Source organism: Phacochoerus africanus, chromosome 1 (assembly GCF_016906955.1).
Source record: "Phacochoerus africanus isolate WHEZ1 chromosome 1, ROS_Pafr_v1, whole genome shotgun sequence".
Lineage (NCBI taxonomy): Eukaryota > Metazoa > Chordata > Mammalia > Artiodactyla > Suidae > Phacochoerus > Phacochoerus africanus.
In genome coordinates, this window is record NC_062544.1 from 59520123 (window position 1) to 59539406 (window position 19284).

The window sequence follows — 19284 nt, forward strand, 5'->3', positions numbered from 1 at the left end:
GTGGAAGTTCCCAGGCCAGGGATTGAACCTGAGCCATAGAAGTGACTACAGCAGGTCCTTAACCTGCTGAGGCACCAGGGAACTCCTTTCTTGGCTTTTAAATATGTTTACTCTCAGCTGAGGGTGTCAGGGGATTGGTGACATTTCCAAAGCAAAACGCTTTCAAGTTCTAGAAGTGCTTCATTCTCAACATGTTTCCGTCCTGCCCAGCCCCTTCCATGGCCCTTCCCTGAGAGCTACTGAGGAAGCAGACTTTGGGTCTGGTGACTGGAGGAGGTCATAACTGCCTCTGCAGTGGCCCCAAGAGAACTCATGAAATCAAGGCAGGCCAGTGTTCTGGGTCCTCACAGAATGGTGAGGAATTTGAGATCAATTTCAGAGAGGAAGACACTCTGTACAGGGAGATCTGGGTAAAGGTGGATTGGCAACGAAATCCATGTTCCTCGGGACACTCCAGGGGGAAAAGGGAACAGAATAGAGCGCGAGCTAGGATTTAACAGGCATCTGTGCGGCAAGCACGCTGCTAGGCTCTTGGCAACATATCGCATTATTTGAACCACCAACTTACGAAACAGGCTGATAGCTTTGATGGGAACATGCCAGAGTTAACAAACCTTATGAATTTGGAGCTGGGATTTGAAACCTTGTGGATCTAACTTCAAGACCCATACTCTCTCCATGCTGATCCTCTGTGTATATGGAAGAAATATCATCTTTACCTTTTGGCTTTGAGACACCTCAAAAGGCTCCCTCGCACGCCTACCTTGATTCTCCAACTGTTGCCATCTCTGAGGACTTACTGTTATCCAAGACGTGAGGAAGGCAGGGTCCCTGGGCAGCAGGACCAGGAAGGTCCCAGGAAGTTCCCAGGAAGGCTTTCTCTGGGCCCACCTCTAGCCACCTGAGGGCACTGAACACTGGAAGCCAGAGAGGCCTGGGTTAAAGGCATCTCCAGAGGCGGGTGAGCAGCACAGAAGGCAGCTCTCTCCAGCTGCACAGCTTTCTCACCAAGTGGCCCAGGCTGCAGAACACACACATCTCAGCTAAAAAGATCCTGCAGGAGTTCCCGCTGTGGTGCAACAGGATCGGCAGAATCTTGGGAGCGCAGGGGCACAGGTTCGACCCTTGGGCCTGGCACAATGACTTAAGGATCCGGTGCTGCCACAGCTGTGGCTTAGGTTGTGACTGCGGCTTGGATCTGATCCCTGGCCCAGGAACTCCATATGCCTCGGGGCGACCAAAAATGAGAAATAAAATAAATAAATAAAGAGCCTACAGATGGGCCTGCCCACTTAGGACAAGTCTTTTCCTCAATCTCTTTGGAGTGACCTGCCACCTGCGCTGACACCACCCTTTCACCCTTTCAAAACCCTGCGCAAGTTTGGAGAGAAAGCATATGCATGCAGTACAGGTTTTGTAAAACAATGAGAGAGAGGGCTTTATCTCTAACTGCCCCCCCTCCACCGTCTTTGGTGGGGAGGCTCCCTGAGGAAGGGGATAGCTCCCTTTAACACAGACTGCTAAAGCAAAAGAGGACCAGGCCCTAGAGATGTTTTCAGCGCTGGCTGATGCTAACTTGTTGCTATTTGTTCAGTGAAGGTACCAAGAAGGCTCAAAAATAAACAGAGCAAAGCTTGAAATGATTAAGATAGTTCATCATCGGTGTTAATAAAACATTCTGGAGTCTCAGTAAATGCCTAAATATTTGGCTGGTCTTGGATAATGTGAAACTGGCATGAGGCTGCTGTGAGGCTCCCACGCTGTCACAGATGGCTGAACAGAACATGTCACAGCCTGTCCCCAACCAACAGCAGTTATCCTAGGACAGGCCTATTTATTCAGAAGAAAATGGTGTTACTCAAAACTATCTTCAATTCTTTCAAGGTTAAGCCCAAGTTTAAAATCGTGTTTCTTTAAGCTGTGTTGTAGAGCATTTCATGGTTTGACCTTGCCACACTGACACTGTTATTCTCTCAATTACTGTGAATAGAGTATTAGCAGATACACTTTGGGGGGAGGGCAATCTGGCAGGGCAGATCAACACTGGGGTAACCCTTTGACTCAACACTCCCCCTTCTAGAAATGTATCCTAAGTGAGAAAATAAAATACAAGAGGCCTCATACAAAGTCAAGTATAAGATCGTCATCAGAATGTCTGGTGAAGAACTAGCAAACCTAAATGACCATCAGTGATATCAACCACATATACTCATATATCATGCAGCCTTTAAAATGATATTGATATATAACAGGTGACATCAAACTTGTGCATACTGAGTGGAAAAGTTTTATAAAACACTATCTTATCTAGAGGACAAGTTCAGTTTTTAAAAAAGTGTCTTTAGGAGTTCCCGTCGTGGCGCAGTGGTTAACGAATCCGACTAGGAACCATGAGGTTGCAGGTTTGGTCCCTGCCCTTGCTCAGTGGGTTAGCGATCCGGCGTTGCCGTGAGCTGTGGTGTAGGTTGCAGACGCGGCTCGGATCCCGCGTTGCTGTGGCTGTGGTGTAGGCCGGCGGCTACAGCTCCGATTCGACCCCTAGCCTGGGAACCTCCATATGCCGCGGGAGCGGCCCAAGAAATAGCAAAAAAAAAAAAAAAAAAAAGTGTCTTTAGGAGGTTCCCATCATGGCTCAGCAGTAACGAACCTGACTAGTATCCATGAGAAGATGGGGTTTGATCCCTGGTCTTGCTCAGTGGGTTAAGGACCCAGCATTGCCATGAGCTTCGGTGTAGGTTGTAGATGTGGTTCGGATCCCACGTTGCTGTGGCTGTGGTGCAGGCTGGCAGCTGCAGCACCAATTCGACCCCAAGCCTGCTTTCATATGCCACACATGCGGCCCTAAAAAGCGAAAAAAGGGGTCTTTAGCTGCCTAGAAACAGTTTTGGAAGTACAAAGAAAAATGCTGGTATGTGTGTGATTTCAGGTGTTTCTCTTCTCATATTATTCTGAATGTTTTGCAAAGAACATTTTATAATCCCATTATTAAAAAACCACACACAATTTTCAAAGTAATAAACATGAAGTCAGTTTTTAAAAAGCTGCTGTTCCTTTCTGAACGATGAAGATCAAACTCTAAAGTAAAGATGACAAATGGTCCCTGACAGTCCTGCCAGGAACACAGAAGCATGACCTCTAAGACACTCAAAGAGAACTTCCCAGCTGAGCAATCCTGCAGATTAGAAATCTCACTGTGGGAATTACAATGTCCTCACTGCAAACAGAGGTGTCCTAAAAACAAGGAAAGAGCTTCAAAGTGAGCCCGAATGGCCAGGACAGATGGAGGGTGGCATAAGCTTGCTTATCAGAGACCTCATCAAGCCGTTGGGCTCCTCTGGAACGGATCCCCAGCCCAGGACCCTGCTGTCACTCGGGGACCCACCCCCCCCATCATGAGCGGGCATACTTCTGCGACATTTGTAACAGAGAACCCTGACTAGAAGGTCACAGGAACAGGGAGCTTGCTACATCACAAGGGACCGATTCCGCTACTGGTTGGAACTGTTGGAAATTCTGCTTCATACGTGCTGAGACTGCTGCTACCTCACCTACAAAAGTGTGAGTTGTTATTAGGTTTGAAAATAAGTACCTGAAGAAACATATAAACTATATGCCATTTTATTTGAATGCTGAGAGATACCCTGACCTTTTTCTTTTTAGCAAGTGTTAGAAACTTTCTCTGAGTGGCATTCAAACGATTTTTAGTGCAAAGGATAATTTGAGCCTTTTCTATTTTCAGAAGGCACTTTGTATCTGAAAGGACATAACTGATGTTGGGGCCCTGACTCATTTTAATGGCAAAGTAATTATCTGTACAAATGCACTGAGTCTTCTCACATTATTAGGATCACTGATCGTCAAGACAGTTCATGGTGTCACACCACACTGAAATACCGTCATTTCAGCTTTAGCCTATAAAAATTGTTCCATTTGAGCCAGAAATAATTTCAACATATACAACAGTACTATATATATATGAGCTGCCTTTGTGGCGCAGTGGAAACAAATCCAACTAGGAACCATGAGGTTGTGGGTTCAATCCCTGGCCTCGCTCGGTGGGTTAGGGATCCAGCATTGCTCTGAGCTATGGTGTAGGTCTCAGACACGGCTCGGATCTGGCATTGCTGTGGCTCTGGCATAGGCTGATGGCAACAGCTCCAACTGGACCCCTAGCCTGGGAACCTCCATATGCTGTAGGTATGGCCCTCAAAAGACAAAAGACAAAAAATATATATATAGATATAGATAAACCATAGAATCAATATAATCATTGATTCTTCTCCAAATTACTTCATTGAATTATTCCAGAAACCAAAGTAAACAAATAAAACAAGAAAATTATAAGCAGAAGAGATTATTGAAAATAAGCGAAAGTTAACAGTTACTGGATGCTAAGTGCCAGGCAAGGTGGTCACAAAAGCTTTCATCATTACAATTCTCCCAGGTTAATGTCACCTCTATTTTATAGATTAAAACATTTTTTTATGGTTTGAAGTTTCAATGACTTGCCCAAGATCACATAGTTGATGCTGCCACTGCATTTGAGCTCGGGTTTCTCAGAAGAGCCCCATTGAAGCCAGACCCCTCATATGGGGAGAGAACTGTACACGTGCTAAAATGAGCAGCAGTCAGTGCTTGAGTCGCCTGTGACAAAAAGTGCAAAACAACAGACCCTAACCCTAACCCTAACCCTTAGAGAAATAAACAGCAATGCAGTTTATTTCTCTAAGTCCAGAGGCTGGTAGTCTGGGGCTTGCTGGGTCCCTCAGGGTGTCAAGGACTGAAGTGCCTGTGCTTTTAGTTGCTCTGCCCTGTGAGGATTCATGGTCCAGGTAGGGGATGGAGCTCACTTAGGCCAGCGGAGGAAGAAACAAGGACATCCCATACCTGTAAGGACATGTCTGCAAAGTTGCTTAGGTCACAGGCCAGAACCCAGAGACATCTAGCTGCAAGGGAGCCTGGGAAGGTAATCTTTATGTTCTAGGTAGCCTTGGGCCCAACTGAAAATCAGAATTAGAAGGGAGGAGGAGAGAAGAGATAGTGAGACAAGTAATAACCTCTGTCACAATGACCTTATGGAAAATGCCAGAAATAAAATGTAGACCTGAAACCCTTTATCTCCCCTTTTGTGCAAGTATACTTTCTATTAGCAAGAAGTGGAACATTAATTTGTACTCTGTGGGTGTTTGAAGTATTTCACGAAAACCAAAGTAACAAACCCTCACTACTCACCACCCAGAATTAACCACTGCTAAGATCTTCCTTCAGATCTTAAAAAGAAGTCTCGGCTCAGGTAAGGCTCGTTTGCTGCCATTCCCAGTCCATTCCTCTCCCTCCCTTTCCAGAGGCAACTACTTTTCTGAATGCTGTGTTTCCCATTGATGTTTCTGTGTTTTCGCTCTATAAATAACAACAGTACTTTTAAAAACTGTATACGTGGCATACATGTCAACCTTTGACAGCTTGTTTTCATCCACTAATTTTTCAAGAGCTAGCCATACTGCATATCAAGTTCATTTTTTTTTTAACCCACAGCATGCAGCAGCTTGATGCAGGATCTCAGTTCCCAGACCGGGGGCTGAACCCTGGCCACAGCAGTGAAAGTGCCAAATCCTAACCACTAGACAGACCACCAGGGAACTCCCAGCTTCACTCATTTTAACTGCTTGTTTGCCATTTTATGACTAAGACACAACTTATCCATCTTCTTGTTCATGGATATTTAGGATCCATCTCCATCTTTTCCTAGATAGAAGCAATCTAGCTCTGACCTTACATCTCCCTGTAGATAGGTGCACGGGTCCTTGAGAGCACTGCTTCTCAGCTATAAGGAGCCTGAGTCACCTGAGAAGCCTAGATCACTGCAGATCCTCAACAGCAGGTCTGGGGTGGGCCCTGAGCACAATCCCTAGGTGGAGCCCATGTTCTGGCTCTGCCAGCATGACAAGTGAGACCCCAGGAGCACCCCTGGACTTGGCAGGTCAGGGGGTCTGTGTCATCAACTTTCAAAGACGTCATTGAACTGAAGCAACTGTTCTCATTTCTCCATCCTCACAACACTTATTCTCGTTAGACTTGTTGCCTTTTGCCAATCTGAAAGCATGAAACAATTACGTCGTAGCTCCTGATTTTCAGTGACAGTGATCATCTCATAGTTTTTGACTACTCAAGCATTTTCTGTTTATATATTTTACCCCTTTTTCTAAGGCAGCAGCTCTAAGTGTGGTCTGAAGATGCTAGGAGATACAGGGGGTCCACAAGGTCCTTCCTTTTCCAATTTCCTATCTGCATGAGGCTCGATTTTCTTAATATACTTTAACCAAAACATATGGCAACAAATTGACTGCAGAAGCAGCTTTGAGAATCCCAGCTGTCTTCTAGTAAGCTAGACATTAAAGACAAAAATGTAAAAGAAATGCCTCTCTTCTCATTAAACTCTCATTTGGAAAAAATTTTCTGGAATTCCTGCTGTGGGAAAACAGGTTAGGATCTGGTGTTGTACCTGCGACAGTGTGGGTTGAATCCCTGGCCCGGTGCAATAGGTTAAGAAGGATCCAGTATTGTTGTAGCTGTGGCTTAGATTTGACTCCTGTCCCAGGAATTTCCATACGCCATGGTGTGGCAAAAAAAGAAAAGGAAAAAGTTATTTTCCATAGCTGTTATTTAATATGTACTATTTTTAATAAATTAACACTTTTTAAATTCCTCTATTTTAATTTTTAATAGAGTAAATATCAATAGATATAACCCACAGACTCGAAACCTCTTTGGGGTTCTCGATTTTTAAGAATGTAAAAGGGTCTTGATATGAAAAAGTTTAAGAACTGCTCTGTATTAATGCATGGCTGTCATCTGCTCACTGATTTCCAGGAAGTTCTTTCATCTTTTGACGTAATCTAGATACCAATCCTTTGTCAGGTATATGTACCATACACATTTACCCCCGTCTGAGGCTTGTCTGTTTTACTAATGGTGCCTACTATTCTACAGAAATTTTCTTTTTGATGCAATCCTACTTGCCTGTCATGTTGTGCTTTTGCTAAGGATACCGTTCCTATTTTGAAACAGGAAAAGTCTCACTGGGCTTTATGAAGAACCCCTGGCTGGTACCACTGAATAAATTACGGAGGGAAAACATGGGGTTTCCCTAACCCTCTCCTTCCAAAGCCTTCAAGCTATGCACCTTCCACACTTAAGCTAACTCCAATTATGATGGTAGTTATCGCTGAGCTGTAAGATCAATGCAAAATTATGTGGTTGGGTATTTTTGAATATTCTGTCTCAGACAAAATCAACTGTCTGTGATTCACCAAAAATAAGAGTTTACCTTTGGTATAATATTTGTTTCTGTATTTCTCTTCAGAAGTTGATTAGGAAGGAAATGCCCATAAAACGTAAAACACATTTAATTTAGCACATATACTTCTTCCTGCAAATATTTTAAGTGAAAAAGCTCTAACTCACTTAAAATTCAACAATATTGTGTTTAAAGCTTTTGTATTTTAAAAAAATTTTCCGTGGCATCTTGGGATCACTGGGACACAGGTTCGATCCCCAGCCTGGCACAGTGGGTTATGGATCCATCGATGCTGCAGCTGAGGCTGAGGCTTAGGTTGCAGCTGCGGCTCAGATCTGATCTCTGGCCTGGGAGCTCCATATGCTGCCAGGCAGCCAAAAATGGAAAAAAAAATTCATATATACTATTTTGCTTGATCTTTATAATAACCCTGTGTGATAAATGCAGACAATACCGTTATGCTAAGAACTGTGTTAGAGACAAGGAAAATGAAGTCCAGAGAAGTTAAATGACTTACTAGCATCTGCACACATAGGATTCAAAATGAAATCTAACTTCCAGTCACAATTGATGAAAATCTCTTAAAAATGATGGATAATTTTTGTCAATTAGAATGAAAGTGATGAGTAATCCCAATCAGTCCTCACGCACGGCAGGAATAAATTAAATATATCTGCATGGTTGGTACAAGTTAAAGCAAGCAAGGCCTGAAAGGCAGTTGCAGGACATTCTCTGCCATTCCAGACGACTCCCTATTTTTTACTGTACAATAAATAACATGTGACTAATACGCCCTTCCGTTCATTAATGCTCCTATTCATAATTATGGCCAATTCATCTAGTTCAAATTAGAGGATGGGATGGTGAGGGTTCAGATGAAGCCCAGGAGGAAAAGATCAAAGGTAGAAAACTGGGTGGTATTTCCCCTAAAGGGCCAAGAAGGAGGGCAAAATAATTAGGAGGAATTAGCCATAGAAGTTAGATAGAAATAAGGGAAAAAATTTAAAAAAGGAAAAAAAAAAATCTCTCTAAATGAAAAAGAAAAAATTTAAAAATTAAGGTGTAAATGCACATTTTCAAGTCCATCACACAGAACTGTCCACATCCTCAATACTATCCATGAGGCCTGCCTGAGTTAGAGCTTATGCATAACTGAAGAACGCTTCATTTGAAGATTCAAGAATATAAGGAGAGAATGTCACTGAACAGCAAGTACATATTTCAAGCTAGGGAGTTCAAAGTTATTTTCGAGTTCTTAAAAGCACTGCCTATTTAAGCCATCCTAAAACCTGACTCATCACTGATCCATTTGACCACACTTAGTGATAAACAGTCTCCATATTTCTTTTGATTTAAAATTCATCTTTGCTACAGAATAGATGGCATAAATATCAGCCCTACTGAAAAGTCTTTCATTAAAACAAGTTTCTCTTCATTGAATGATGGGAAAAAGTTAAAAAAAAAAAAAAAAACTTCTCAAATTAGTGAATAAAACCGAAGGCGGAATATCCCTTGTTAAAGAATCGCTTCAAATTCTGAACCATCTGCTACCTTGATCCATAATGCTTCACAGCTGTCACGGTGCCTGAGGAGGAAGCATCGTATAAATTAATTCATTCCATCTCCATGACTCAAATCAGAGCAAAAAGCCAAAGACAGACCTTATTGATAATTACCAGTAAAATCTCAAACTAAGTCAACATAATTATATCTCGAAGAAATACTCTTCTTGAAAAACCACCATATATGTTCAATTATGGTTTCTACCTGTCATTCATTGTCCTTGAAGGGAAAAAATGCAGGAAACAACAATAGGGATTTTAGAAATAAATTTTAAAGTCAGAACTGGAATCACGGTATTAGGTGGAGAAAATCCATGACAATTCCAAAACGCTCTGAGTCTTCAACAGACCATGAAGCATCACAAAACACAAAAGCACAGAATCCTATAAAAATACTTAATGCAAAATTCCCCAAATAAAACAGGAAGTGGCATTTGTATGTGTTAAAATAATTTAATTCTCCCTGTACATTTCTGTCCACATGAGCCAACAGAAGTCAAGAATGCATACTTTACAATATTTACCTGTTCTCAGACATTCAAGTCAACTCAGATGGCAAAAGTAGAATTCAATCACTAATGAAATGTTTAAAAAATATATATTAAACAAAAAATGTTTACAAGATAAAAATAATCTTCCACAATGCAATAAATTGCAGATCACGGAAATTTTAACTCTTTAGGTGATTTCAGTTCAGTTTTTGGTTTCAAAATCTAGAGACAATCAAAAAGAAAGAGCATTGGCAGAATTTCTATCTGTTTTTACGTTTCTCTTTCTTGCTTCGATTATTTGTTACACTGTTTAAAGATGATGATGAAGGTGCTCTTGCATGACCTGTGGTCTTTAGATGGTCAAAAAGTTTATTCCGGGATGGAAATTCACTATGGCAGGTTGTACAGCTGATAAGCACATCATTCTGAGAAGAGGGAAAAAAAATCATACATCAAAGTATTATTATCTGAGAGCAGTGTTTTTGGTTTTCATGTTGAAATTAAATATCAAACAACTATAAAATAAATGTCTTTTAACAAAACAGACGACTACCAAGACAGGCTCAAAGAAGGCGGTTCTTAGAAGTTGAATCTCATTAACCAATACCATCAACTTTAAGGGTCCTGAGACATTCAGTAGCATGTATCACATGGACAGGGCTTTAGATTTCAAAGTAATGAAAGAGAACAGTAACCATACAATCTGGTATGTTCAATATGCTTCTGTTTACTTTAAAGAAAAAAACTGATAGCGGCACATATTTAAATTCCACGCTTATTAAGGAAAACTGCTGGTGAGTCCACACCTAGGCAGCAGGTGCAGAAGGGCTTGCCAAATACCCACTCAGATCTTCAGAATTAGAATTAGGAATTTAAACAACAGGGTCCATTGAAGAGCTGCCAGTATTATTTTGACCTACCATTGCCTGTGGTTCAGCAGGTACTCTGACAGATTTTTTTGTATCTTTGGCTTTCTTTCCTTTGGGTTTAGGAACACTGGAAAATAAATGAAAGAATTCATTTATTTACTGAATAATTAAATCCAATTTAACTATTCATTAATAATTAAATCCAATAATAATGTACTCTTTTTATCTGTCGTCCTGCTCCCAGGAAGACTCAAACGACTGGCACACATTTTAAAGGCTAATTAATTAATTTTAATGGCCACGTGAATTATTTTTCATGTCTCAAATCAACAGCTTTAAAAAAAAAGCAACTTTAGAGATGACATCGGATATCAAATTTTACAGAAAAACTAAGGAATTTGCTTCTAAGTTAAAACAGCTAAAACAAGACCCCTAAAATATCTCCGAACCTTTATACAGCATCTTATGTTAAAATGCTAAGTACTCAATATTCCATTTACTGCAGTAAACCACCTTCAGAGCCAACCAGTGGTACTCACAAATCACCTGTAACATTACATGTGGTTCCCCAAAGACGCAGCCTGTTGAACCTGATCCAGTCTATGACAAACACTTCATCAGTTCCACAGAGAAATGAGAAAAATGAAGAGACGGTAATGTATTCACAAAATTAAATCTGCTAAATGTAAAAATATTTCTTTTATCAAAAGATTATGTCAGGGAGTTCCTGTCGTGGCGCAGTGGTTAACAAATCTGACTAGAAACCATGAGGTTGCGGGTTCGATCCCTGACCTTGCTCAGTGGGTTAAGGATCCGGCGTTGCCGTGAGCTGAGGTGTAGGTCGCAAACGCACCTCGGATCCCGCGTTGCTGTGGCTCTGGTGTAGGCTGGCAGTTACAGCTCCAATTAGACCCCTAGCCTGGGAACCTCCATATGCCGTGGGAGCGGCCTAAAAAATGGCAAAAAGACAAAAAAAAAAAAAAAAGATTATGTCCTTTCTGCTGAGCTGTTGGGTTTTTCTCCTCTTTCATTCTTTAACCCAGAAACTGCCAGCCAATATAAATCAGTTTCTTCCTATTCTGCTGTAACTCCAGAACCCGCCTCTACTTAATCTTCTTTATGAATTTTCATTTTTCTTAATCGTCTCAAACTTTCCCTCATTTGTGGTAACCAAATTCTTAGGGTAAAATCGAAGTGCAACTACATTTACGGAACAGACGGGGTGGGTTAAAAACAATGAGTTACAATGCTGCCAAGCACTTTGTAAGTATATACTATTCTTCCAGCAGAACCCAAGAGTCTGTATTAAGTTAAATGGTCTTTACATTTAAAAGATGCTGATTAGGAGTATACCACAATATTATGCAGTATTCAGCCAGCTTTGAAGGCATCAAGGAAATAACACAATGACATAAAAGGCAACAGATTAATATTTACTAACTTACAAAATATCATCACAGACAGGCCACAAACACATCCAAGAAAACTTAGGATAAAATTCCCAAAGTACAATTTACCATTTTATGAATGACAGCAGCTACATCTCCGAAGCTAGTATCTATGACCTTATTTTTAAAAAGTACTCTGGAGAGGATGTAAGGTACAGAGAGGAATACACTCCATAATTCTGCAGTAACTGTTACAGATGGTTACTAGACTTATTATGGTGATCAATTCGTAATGTATATATAAACGTCAAATCACTGTGTTGTACACCTGAAACTAAAATAACACTGTATGCCAACTATACTTCAATAAAAAAATTAAAAGGAAAAAAATTAAACATTAAAATTACAATGCACTCTGGATACACCCATGTGTTTTAAATGAAGAGCGTCTCACTAGGTGCTCTGCAGAGAAGAGGCCCCAGAGAAAGGCACTGGGGGTCAGGCCACCCCACCCGGGGAGGGGTTTCTATCCCAGCCCTGCCCCTCCTCAGCAGTGAAGAGGTCACCTGAAGGCTCCGATTCTTTTTCTCACATCATTAAGTGAGAAAGCTCAACCCAAGTCTCACTTTGAGCAATGAGAGCCCCTTTTCCTCCCCAAATGAATTCCCACATTGAGGTAACATGGAAAATGAATGAATGCATTTTAGCTCTCGATGAAGGAGGTACTCAGGGGCCTGGAGCCCTGTCTTTTGGCCCACCCCTCGTGCACCCAAGCAGCCCCAAGAAGCTAGCTGAACTGGGTCCTTTAAGTAGTCAGGTAGAGGGCATTACCTGACTGACCAGCTCTGGTTCTGGGGCAAGTCATTTAACCTGGACTCAGTTTCCTCATATGTGAAATGGGAACACACACCGAGCGTCAGAGTAGCCTGTGACCTCCCCTTCCAGCTTCCCACGCTCCAAAGTGTCCACATGCCCCGTTCATGTAGTTCCTCGTCCTCCTTTTCCTACAGCCACAGGCCTACTCCAAGCATCTCCCCTCATCCGTGGCATCTAAACCCCACGCCTGTCACTGCCGCTCCCATGTTGAGCATTATCCACTCTGGCTCCCACCTCACTCTGTCATCTGAATTCCTTCTTCATGGTCCTGTGACAGGGACCTGATGCTGCCCGCTATTCAGACCTTCCCTCAAGGAATAAGACATTACTCTGCTCTAGAGGAATGGAGGAGGAGGCGAGAAAGTCTGACAAGGAGAGGAAGGAGGGCCCTAGCCAAACACTGTGGCCTGAGCAGCAAGGGATGCCCAGGCTTCCAGAGCCTGAGGGCCCCACGTCATTCACATCTGTCCTCATGAAACAGCCCCACTCGCCCTAGCTTGGAGGTTCAGTCGGTGATGTTCTGGGCGAGGGGGGTATGGCCTCGTCTGCAGCCTTGCTCTCAGGTGAGTGCCAAGGATAACTGACTCTGGACAAAATAAGAGCCTCCGCAGGGTACGGGAATCAAAATCCAGGCCAAGTGCCTTCCTTCTGCTTTGGGCCGTGTGGCTGAATTGTCTGAGCACACTGCCCAGCTTCTTTCCCCAACACCGCCCTCTGTAGATGGACATGTGTGTAGGAGTCACAGATACATTGAACCCCCAGAGTCCATCACGGGAAAGGAGGTTTTATTTGATAAATAAGAGCCATCCACACCACCAGCATTAAGTAATTAGAGAACAGCACGTGACTCTGACTCACCTTTTAGCTTCGCTTTTGGGGTCATCGCACAGTTCAACAGTCTCTGTGACACCAACATTTTCTTGGGGACCGTCTTCCAATTCTTTGGCACAGTCTTGATTTAGGTTATCTTCCAGGTCAACCTTTACTCCTTCTCCAGTTCCATTTTCATTGAAATTGTCATCATAATTCTAGGTAAGAAAACAGGTTTGCTATTACAAAATAAAAACTCCAACACTACTAGCTTCTATTATTACGTTTTAATAGCTATAATAAACAATGGTAATGTCCTGTGCACTCTGATAGGAGAGTATCTTCAGGAAATAAAAGAAGAGGCAGATAATAATTTAAGAACATGAATCCCCATTACAGAAATAATTAAATTAGGGAAAACTGGAAACAATTCAAATATTCAGTAAGTCGATGGTTGCATATATGAAGGAAAACTATCAAGCTCTTAAAAGTCATGTCTTCAAAGAAACTGATTCGATTACGTGGAAAAATACAACTGGTTAGTAAAAATGGAAAAAAGAAAATTATATATAACATCTGATTACAATTTAATTCAAAAAAGTAGTATCTACAGGAAGAATTAGGGATGATATTTATACTCTTCCATATTTTCCAAATGATCTACAGTAAGCAACTCTTAGAGTCAGGGAAAAAAAGAAAATGACAACAAACAGGCATTGTAAGAGAAGAAACACCTGGCAAACACTTTCTATAAGTACAACTGGTCTGTTTTTGTTTGGGGTAACACTGGGCCACATTTGCTTTCTTCCTCTCTTCTTCCCTTGTTCTCTCTCTCCGCACACAATTGCCAGATTGTTCTACTGTAAAGTACCATTTTCCTTTGCTCACCCACGCGCCCCAGAACTGTAAAAGGCAGCTGCTAGCAGATTATCACCTAAGAACAGAAACTTCTACATATCCACAATTCCCTCTTCGCCCTGCAGATATAACGCTGACATTATGTTACACGACCCATATTCACCTTCCAATAACGTCCTTTTTTGTAACCCCTGATAGTGGATATAATCAAGGGTCACTTGTTGCATTTAGTTATCATATCTCTTTAATCTCCTTTTATTTGAGAAGGATACCCTTCTATTGTTCTGTCTTGCCTGATACTGACAATTTGACGGCTATTTTATAGAATGTTCCACGTTTGGCTTTGTCTAATTATTTCCTCATGATTAGGCTCCGGTTAAACATTTCTAGCAGGAATACTATAAAGATAATGCTGTGTCTTTCTCAGTACATTTTAATCAGGAAGCAAAACATCAGTTTCCATTTTTCAGTGATTGAAGTCTCGTCATTCAGGTAAGATGGTATTGCCAGATTGTTCTACTGTAAAGTACCATTTTCCTTTGTTAATTAATGAGTAATGTGCAAAGTGTTACTTTGAGATTGTATTAATATCCTGTTCCCTAATAACTATTTACTCAATGAATGTGGCATATATGGATAATTCTTGTGTGAACCATTTATTACATTGGGTAGATGCAGAACAGTGATTTTTCTGCTACTATTAGTCCTGCCATTTGCACTTGTACTAATTCATAATGTTGTAATGAAGCCTTTCCATCTCGTTTCTCCAAATCTTTTTTTAGACTTAATATAGATACACTATTTTTTTCTTTTTAATGGCTGCACCTGCGGCACATGGAAGTTCCCAGGCCAGGGACTGAATCCGAGCCACAGTTGAGGCAACACTGAATCCTTTAACCCACTGTGCTGGGCCAGGGATCAAAACTGCACCTTTGCAGCAACCCAAGCCACTACAGCAGGATTCTTAACCCACTGTGCCATAGCAGGAACTCTAATACATGATTTTTTCAAAATAAAACCAATGTGTAAAAATCTATCACCATTATTCTTCTTAGAACTCAAATTTTCCCATATTTAACAAACCCTTAAGCTGACCCCTGGGTACTTCTGATGTATCCCCATCAATTTTTGACTACTCCCTTACTTTCCAGCATAGATAATCCAGGCTCACTTTGTACTTTCCCTGTCTCTGCTCTAAAATCAGTCATTTCTTCAAGGACCAAACCCTGCCTCCTTTTACTAGGGAAGGGGATTTAGAAACCAGATACGTGCTTTTTCCTAGTGGGGTATCACTGCTTCTGGGCCCTCACAGTGTGTGCTGCTCACGCACATACTATTTATTTTTTTAATACCATGAGCTCGTACTGATACCTCCAATTCCAGTCCAACATTTTCCCTCTCATTCCCTCAGTCTATACCTGTATTTCCCTTCTCCCCACAAGAGAATCTGGTTCCCAACAATCACATATTTATTCATTTGCTCTGTCCTCCAATATACACAAAATAGTTTCAGAAATACCACAGCAATACTATCAAGACATCTACTAAGAAAAGGGCAAGACTTCTTTTGCAGTTAATTTTGTCTTTAGAGAACATCCCGAGGATGCTGTTCAGAGCACAGTGTTCAAAAGCTTCTTAGATTAATTCTTCCTTGCCAGCTTGTTTTTGTTTGTTTACACTCAATTTCAGTTTTCTGGGTTTCCTTTTACAGTGCTTATGGCTTATGCAAAGTTTTTGACAATACAGAAAACTCCCAGTCTGAAGTTTCTCAGTATCTGCTCTTTAATCTACCCATGCATGTTTCCATACTACCTCTCCCTTCAAAAAAGAGCTTAGAAAATATTGGGGAAAGTGCTACATAGGTCTGAATTGGGGCTTTCTCCATGATGTAATCAGAAACCATAAACAAGAGGTACCATCAAGAAATAAATATAGCTTTGGAGGGAAAACATGGGTTGGTAAACTGAAGCATTTTCCTTGGTAAGGAAATATAAATACATGCATTTACTGTTGCAATCTTTAGGACCTATTCTTCATGACTCAAGATGAGATGGGCTTGGGTTAGAGGCAAATCCCATTCTATTTTGTCTTTATTCTAGTGATTCTGACACACTCAAAGAAGGAAGAAAGTGTTCCAAACTAAGAACTAGAAGAAAGCCTCTGGGTGGAAGATATGAGTCATTTTATAAGAGGAACATACAATTTGCTATGTAGTTTTATAATTGAGGCAAAAAGTTCCAAGGCACAATTTTAACAGTGATTAACTCGTGTGTCATGTATCATTTCTGGAATGATAAAAACTATCAAATACATTATAACTATTTGTATAAAAAAGCTAAATCTAAAATTTTATGACAAATTATTACATAAGTTTTCTTAAAAACATTTCCAATTTTCCAAAAAAACTACATTTAACATTTAATACTTGATATAATAAAATTATATTAAAATAATAGCACGGAAATCAATTCTATTCCCTGTAGAACCACCAAATACCCTTAACAAAATAAAAACAAGCTTGTTTTTACAGGTTCAAAAAAATCCACGAGAGTAACACACATGTTGTTCTATTTAAAAATAATTCTTAAGACAGAGATTTAAATTTGGATCCCCAGTGTGAAACTACTGAAATTTTCGGGTAATACAAACAAACATTGTTTTTCAAGAAATCATTACAAGTTTCCAAACAAATGTTCCTTTTCCAAAATTTCATTTATATTGTTGGAAGAATAAATTTGGATATGCAATAATGAGTCCCCAGATTTTCACATATTTCTTATTTGAACTGTTGTCTTGAGTTAAAGATTTTATCATCACACGTGTCCAGATATTTTTAAACATGGTCCCTCAGCTAACTTTCTTATTTTGAGAATTCCACACACAAAATTTTTAAACATACAGACAACCAGTAATTAGATAAATCGTCACATACATGTAACAGAGTAAAGCACTAAAAAAAGTTTTACATTTGACATGAAATTAGGGAGCAAAAGACCCTCTCCTTCATACTGATTATAATGAATAAACAAGAGCACTCTAACTTTATATTTAACATTGACTGTTAACAAAACTTTTTCAACATACCTGTGCTGGTTTCTGTTTCTTCTTCTTTTGTTTTTTAGAAAGCCTAGGGACAAATATAAATCAAAGTGTCAAATACTTGACTAAGAGAAAAGAAACAATACTAAAACACAAGTGATATAGAGGGAAGTAAAATACTAAAAAATATTTAATATCAAAAAGCATTATAAGGAGAAGAAAATATTCACATCATTTTAGAAAAAATAACAGTGGTTCAATTCATAGTAATTAGCATATCAATGCTAATTCGGTACAGGTAATAAATAGATGTAAAACTTCTTTTAACACCATCATAATATATTCTGTACAAATTATATCTGACATCGCAGCTCTACCCATTTCAATACTATAAAGTTCTCTTAACTAGAAGAAATGCAGAAAATATCAGCATGACAGAATAACTTCTTTACAATAAAGCAATACTTAAACGCAATCGCTAAATGTGCTAAGTAGGTCTAGCAACATTTGTAGAAGTACTTTTGCTTTGGTGCATCCTCCATTTCTTCCTCAGAATTGGCATTCAGACTATTTTCATCGGTTTGAGGTCCTGAAAAATTTGCTTCCTCCTCCTCCAACTGTTGTTTTAACAAGGCAACCATTTCTCGATGCTTCTTTGATTTTTCATGATTCCTCATGCTGAAAGAACAAGCTGATGTAAGTGACTGCAGTGGGGTTCCTTCGCGTGTGCCCAATCAAGCTACAATTTACTTTTTCCCCTTAACTTAGCTAAAGGTTAGTGATACTAGAAGAGGCACAGGACTTCATAGGCATCAAGCACACAGGAAGTCCAGGACTCCGTTCTTCTTCCCTGTACTCTAGCAATACCCCTCCCTCTGTCCTTTTATCTACCTAAGTCTCCTTTTTCCATGTCAAGTTCTCTCTAGTTCTTCTTTTCTAATTCCTAGAATTCAAGCTTTCTACACTGATCCCTCTTAATCACTAAGTGCTTGCTAAATGAAATATTACAAGGCAAGATTTTAAGGTCAAAAAGAAGACCCCTTGGATGTGCCAAGTGGTGATGTGAGGGCTTCAAGTAAAAGAGGAGTTTACTTCCTTTTGCTTTTTTCAAGAGGCGTCTCCGTTCGCATTCCCACCACCCTAAATGTGAATTCAGACAGACCTCCACCATCCACCTGAAACTCCATTTCAGTGCCCCCATGGGAACCAAACAACACTTCACAGAACAGAGGGGACAACACCTAAGCTACTAGAGAAAGGAGGAAACTTGTGTCACTATCCACTTTATCTTATCCTGTACAAATTTGGATTTTCTAGCTGGAGTTGCTACTCTTCCTTCCTACTAAGGTTCTCCTTAAGACCAAGGTTCCTTAAAGAAAGTTGAAATATCTTGTGCCAAAAAATAAGCCCTAAAAATATGATGGGACATGTCAAAAGGACACGGGAACTAGGCTGAAGGAATTCTCATCACATCTGGAAAACTTTGAATATGAAAAGGACAACAATGAATTATAAAGCAATTCATAAATTCGTACTGACAACAGACAGATAGATAAATGCTGTGGTATAAAACAGAAGGTCAAATGACAACTAATGATGCAGTAGCACTGGCACCAGAAAAGCCTTATTTTGAGACAATTACAGTGAAGATTGGTATAAGCTGGAATCATCAATGGATGCTAAATCTAGGAAGGAAATTTTGATGAGGAACAAGATATATGCATGGCTTTAAAGTGTCTCCTCACAAATTAAACTCGCTGCAAGGGAAAGTATGTTGCAAGATACTAAATGTACAGTGGAAATTAAGACAACACTCTGATTGGATGATCAAAATGATCACCACCAATGAGAGGCAGAGAGACGTTTGGTGCTTCCCGATAGAAGCCCTGAGAGCAATACATGTTTACATGGTATTCCAGCTAGGAATCTATAACCTGAATCTAATCATGAGGCAACGGACAAACCCAAAATGAGAGATAGTCTCTTCAAAAAAACATTTTAAAAGTCAGTATTCTTCCAAAATCTCCACAGCACAGACAGAGGAACTGGTCCAAATTAAATGAGACCAAATAAACTAAATGCAATATGAGGTCC

The 19284-nt window shown here is 40.3% G+C and overlaps 1 protein-coding gene across 1 annotated transcript in view; it reads right to left on the reverse strand.

The window, feature by feature from the left end:
* Positions 1 to 9292: 9292 nt before the first annotated feature.
* The window catches only part of DNAJC21 (DnaJ heat shock protein family (Hsp40) member C21), a 28545-nt gene continuing 18553 nt past the window's right edge, over positions 9293 to 19284 (reverse strand). The window contains exons 8-12 of the mRNA XM_047767284.1: positions 17710 to 17868; positions 17236 to 17278; positions 13342 to 13511; positions 10271 to 10346; positions 9293 to 9775 (exon numbers count right to left, since the gene is read on the reverse strand). Of these exons, the coding sequence (XP_047623240.1) occupies positions 9611 to 9775; positions 10271 to 10346; positions 13342 to 13511; positions 17236 to 17278; positions 17710 to 17868 (613 nt within the window). The 3' untranslated portion in view covers positions 9293 to 9610. The remainder of the gene's footprint in view (positions 9776 to 10270; positions 10347 to 13341; positions 13512 to 17235; positions 17279 to 17709; positions 17869 to 19284) is intronic.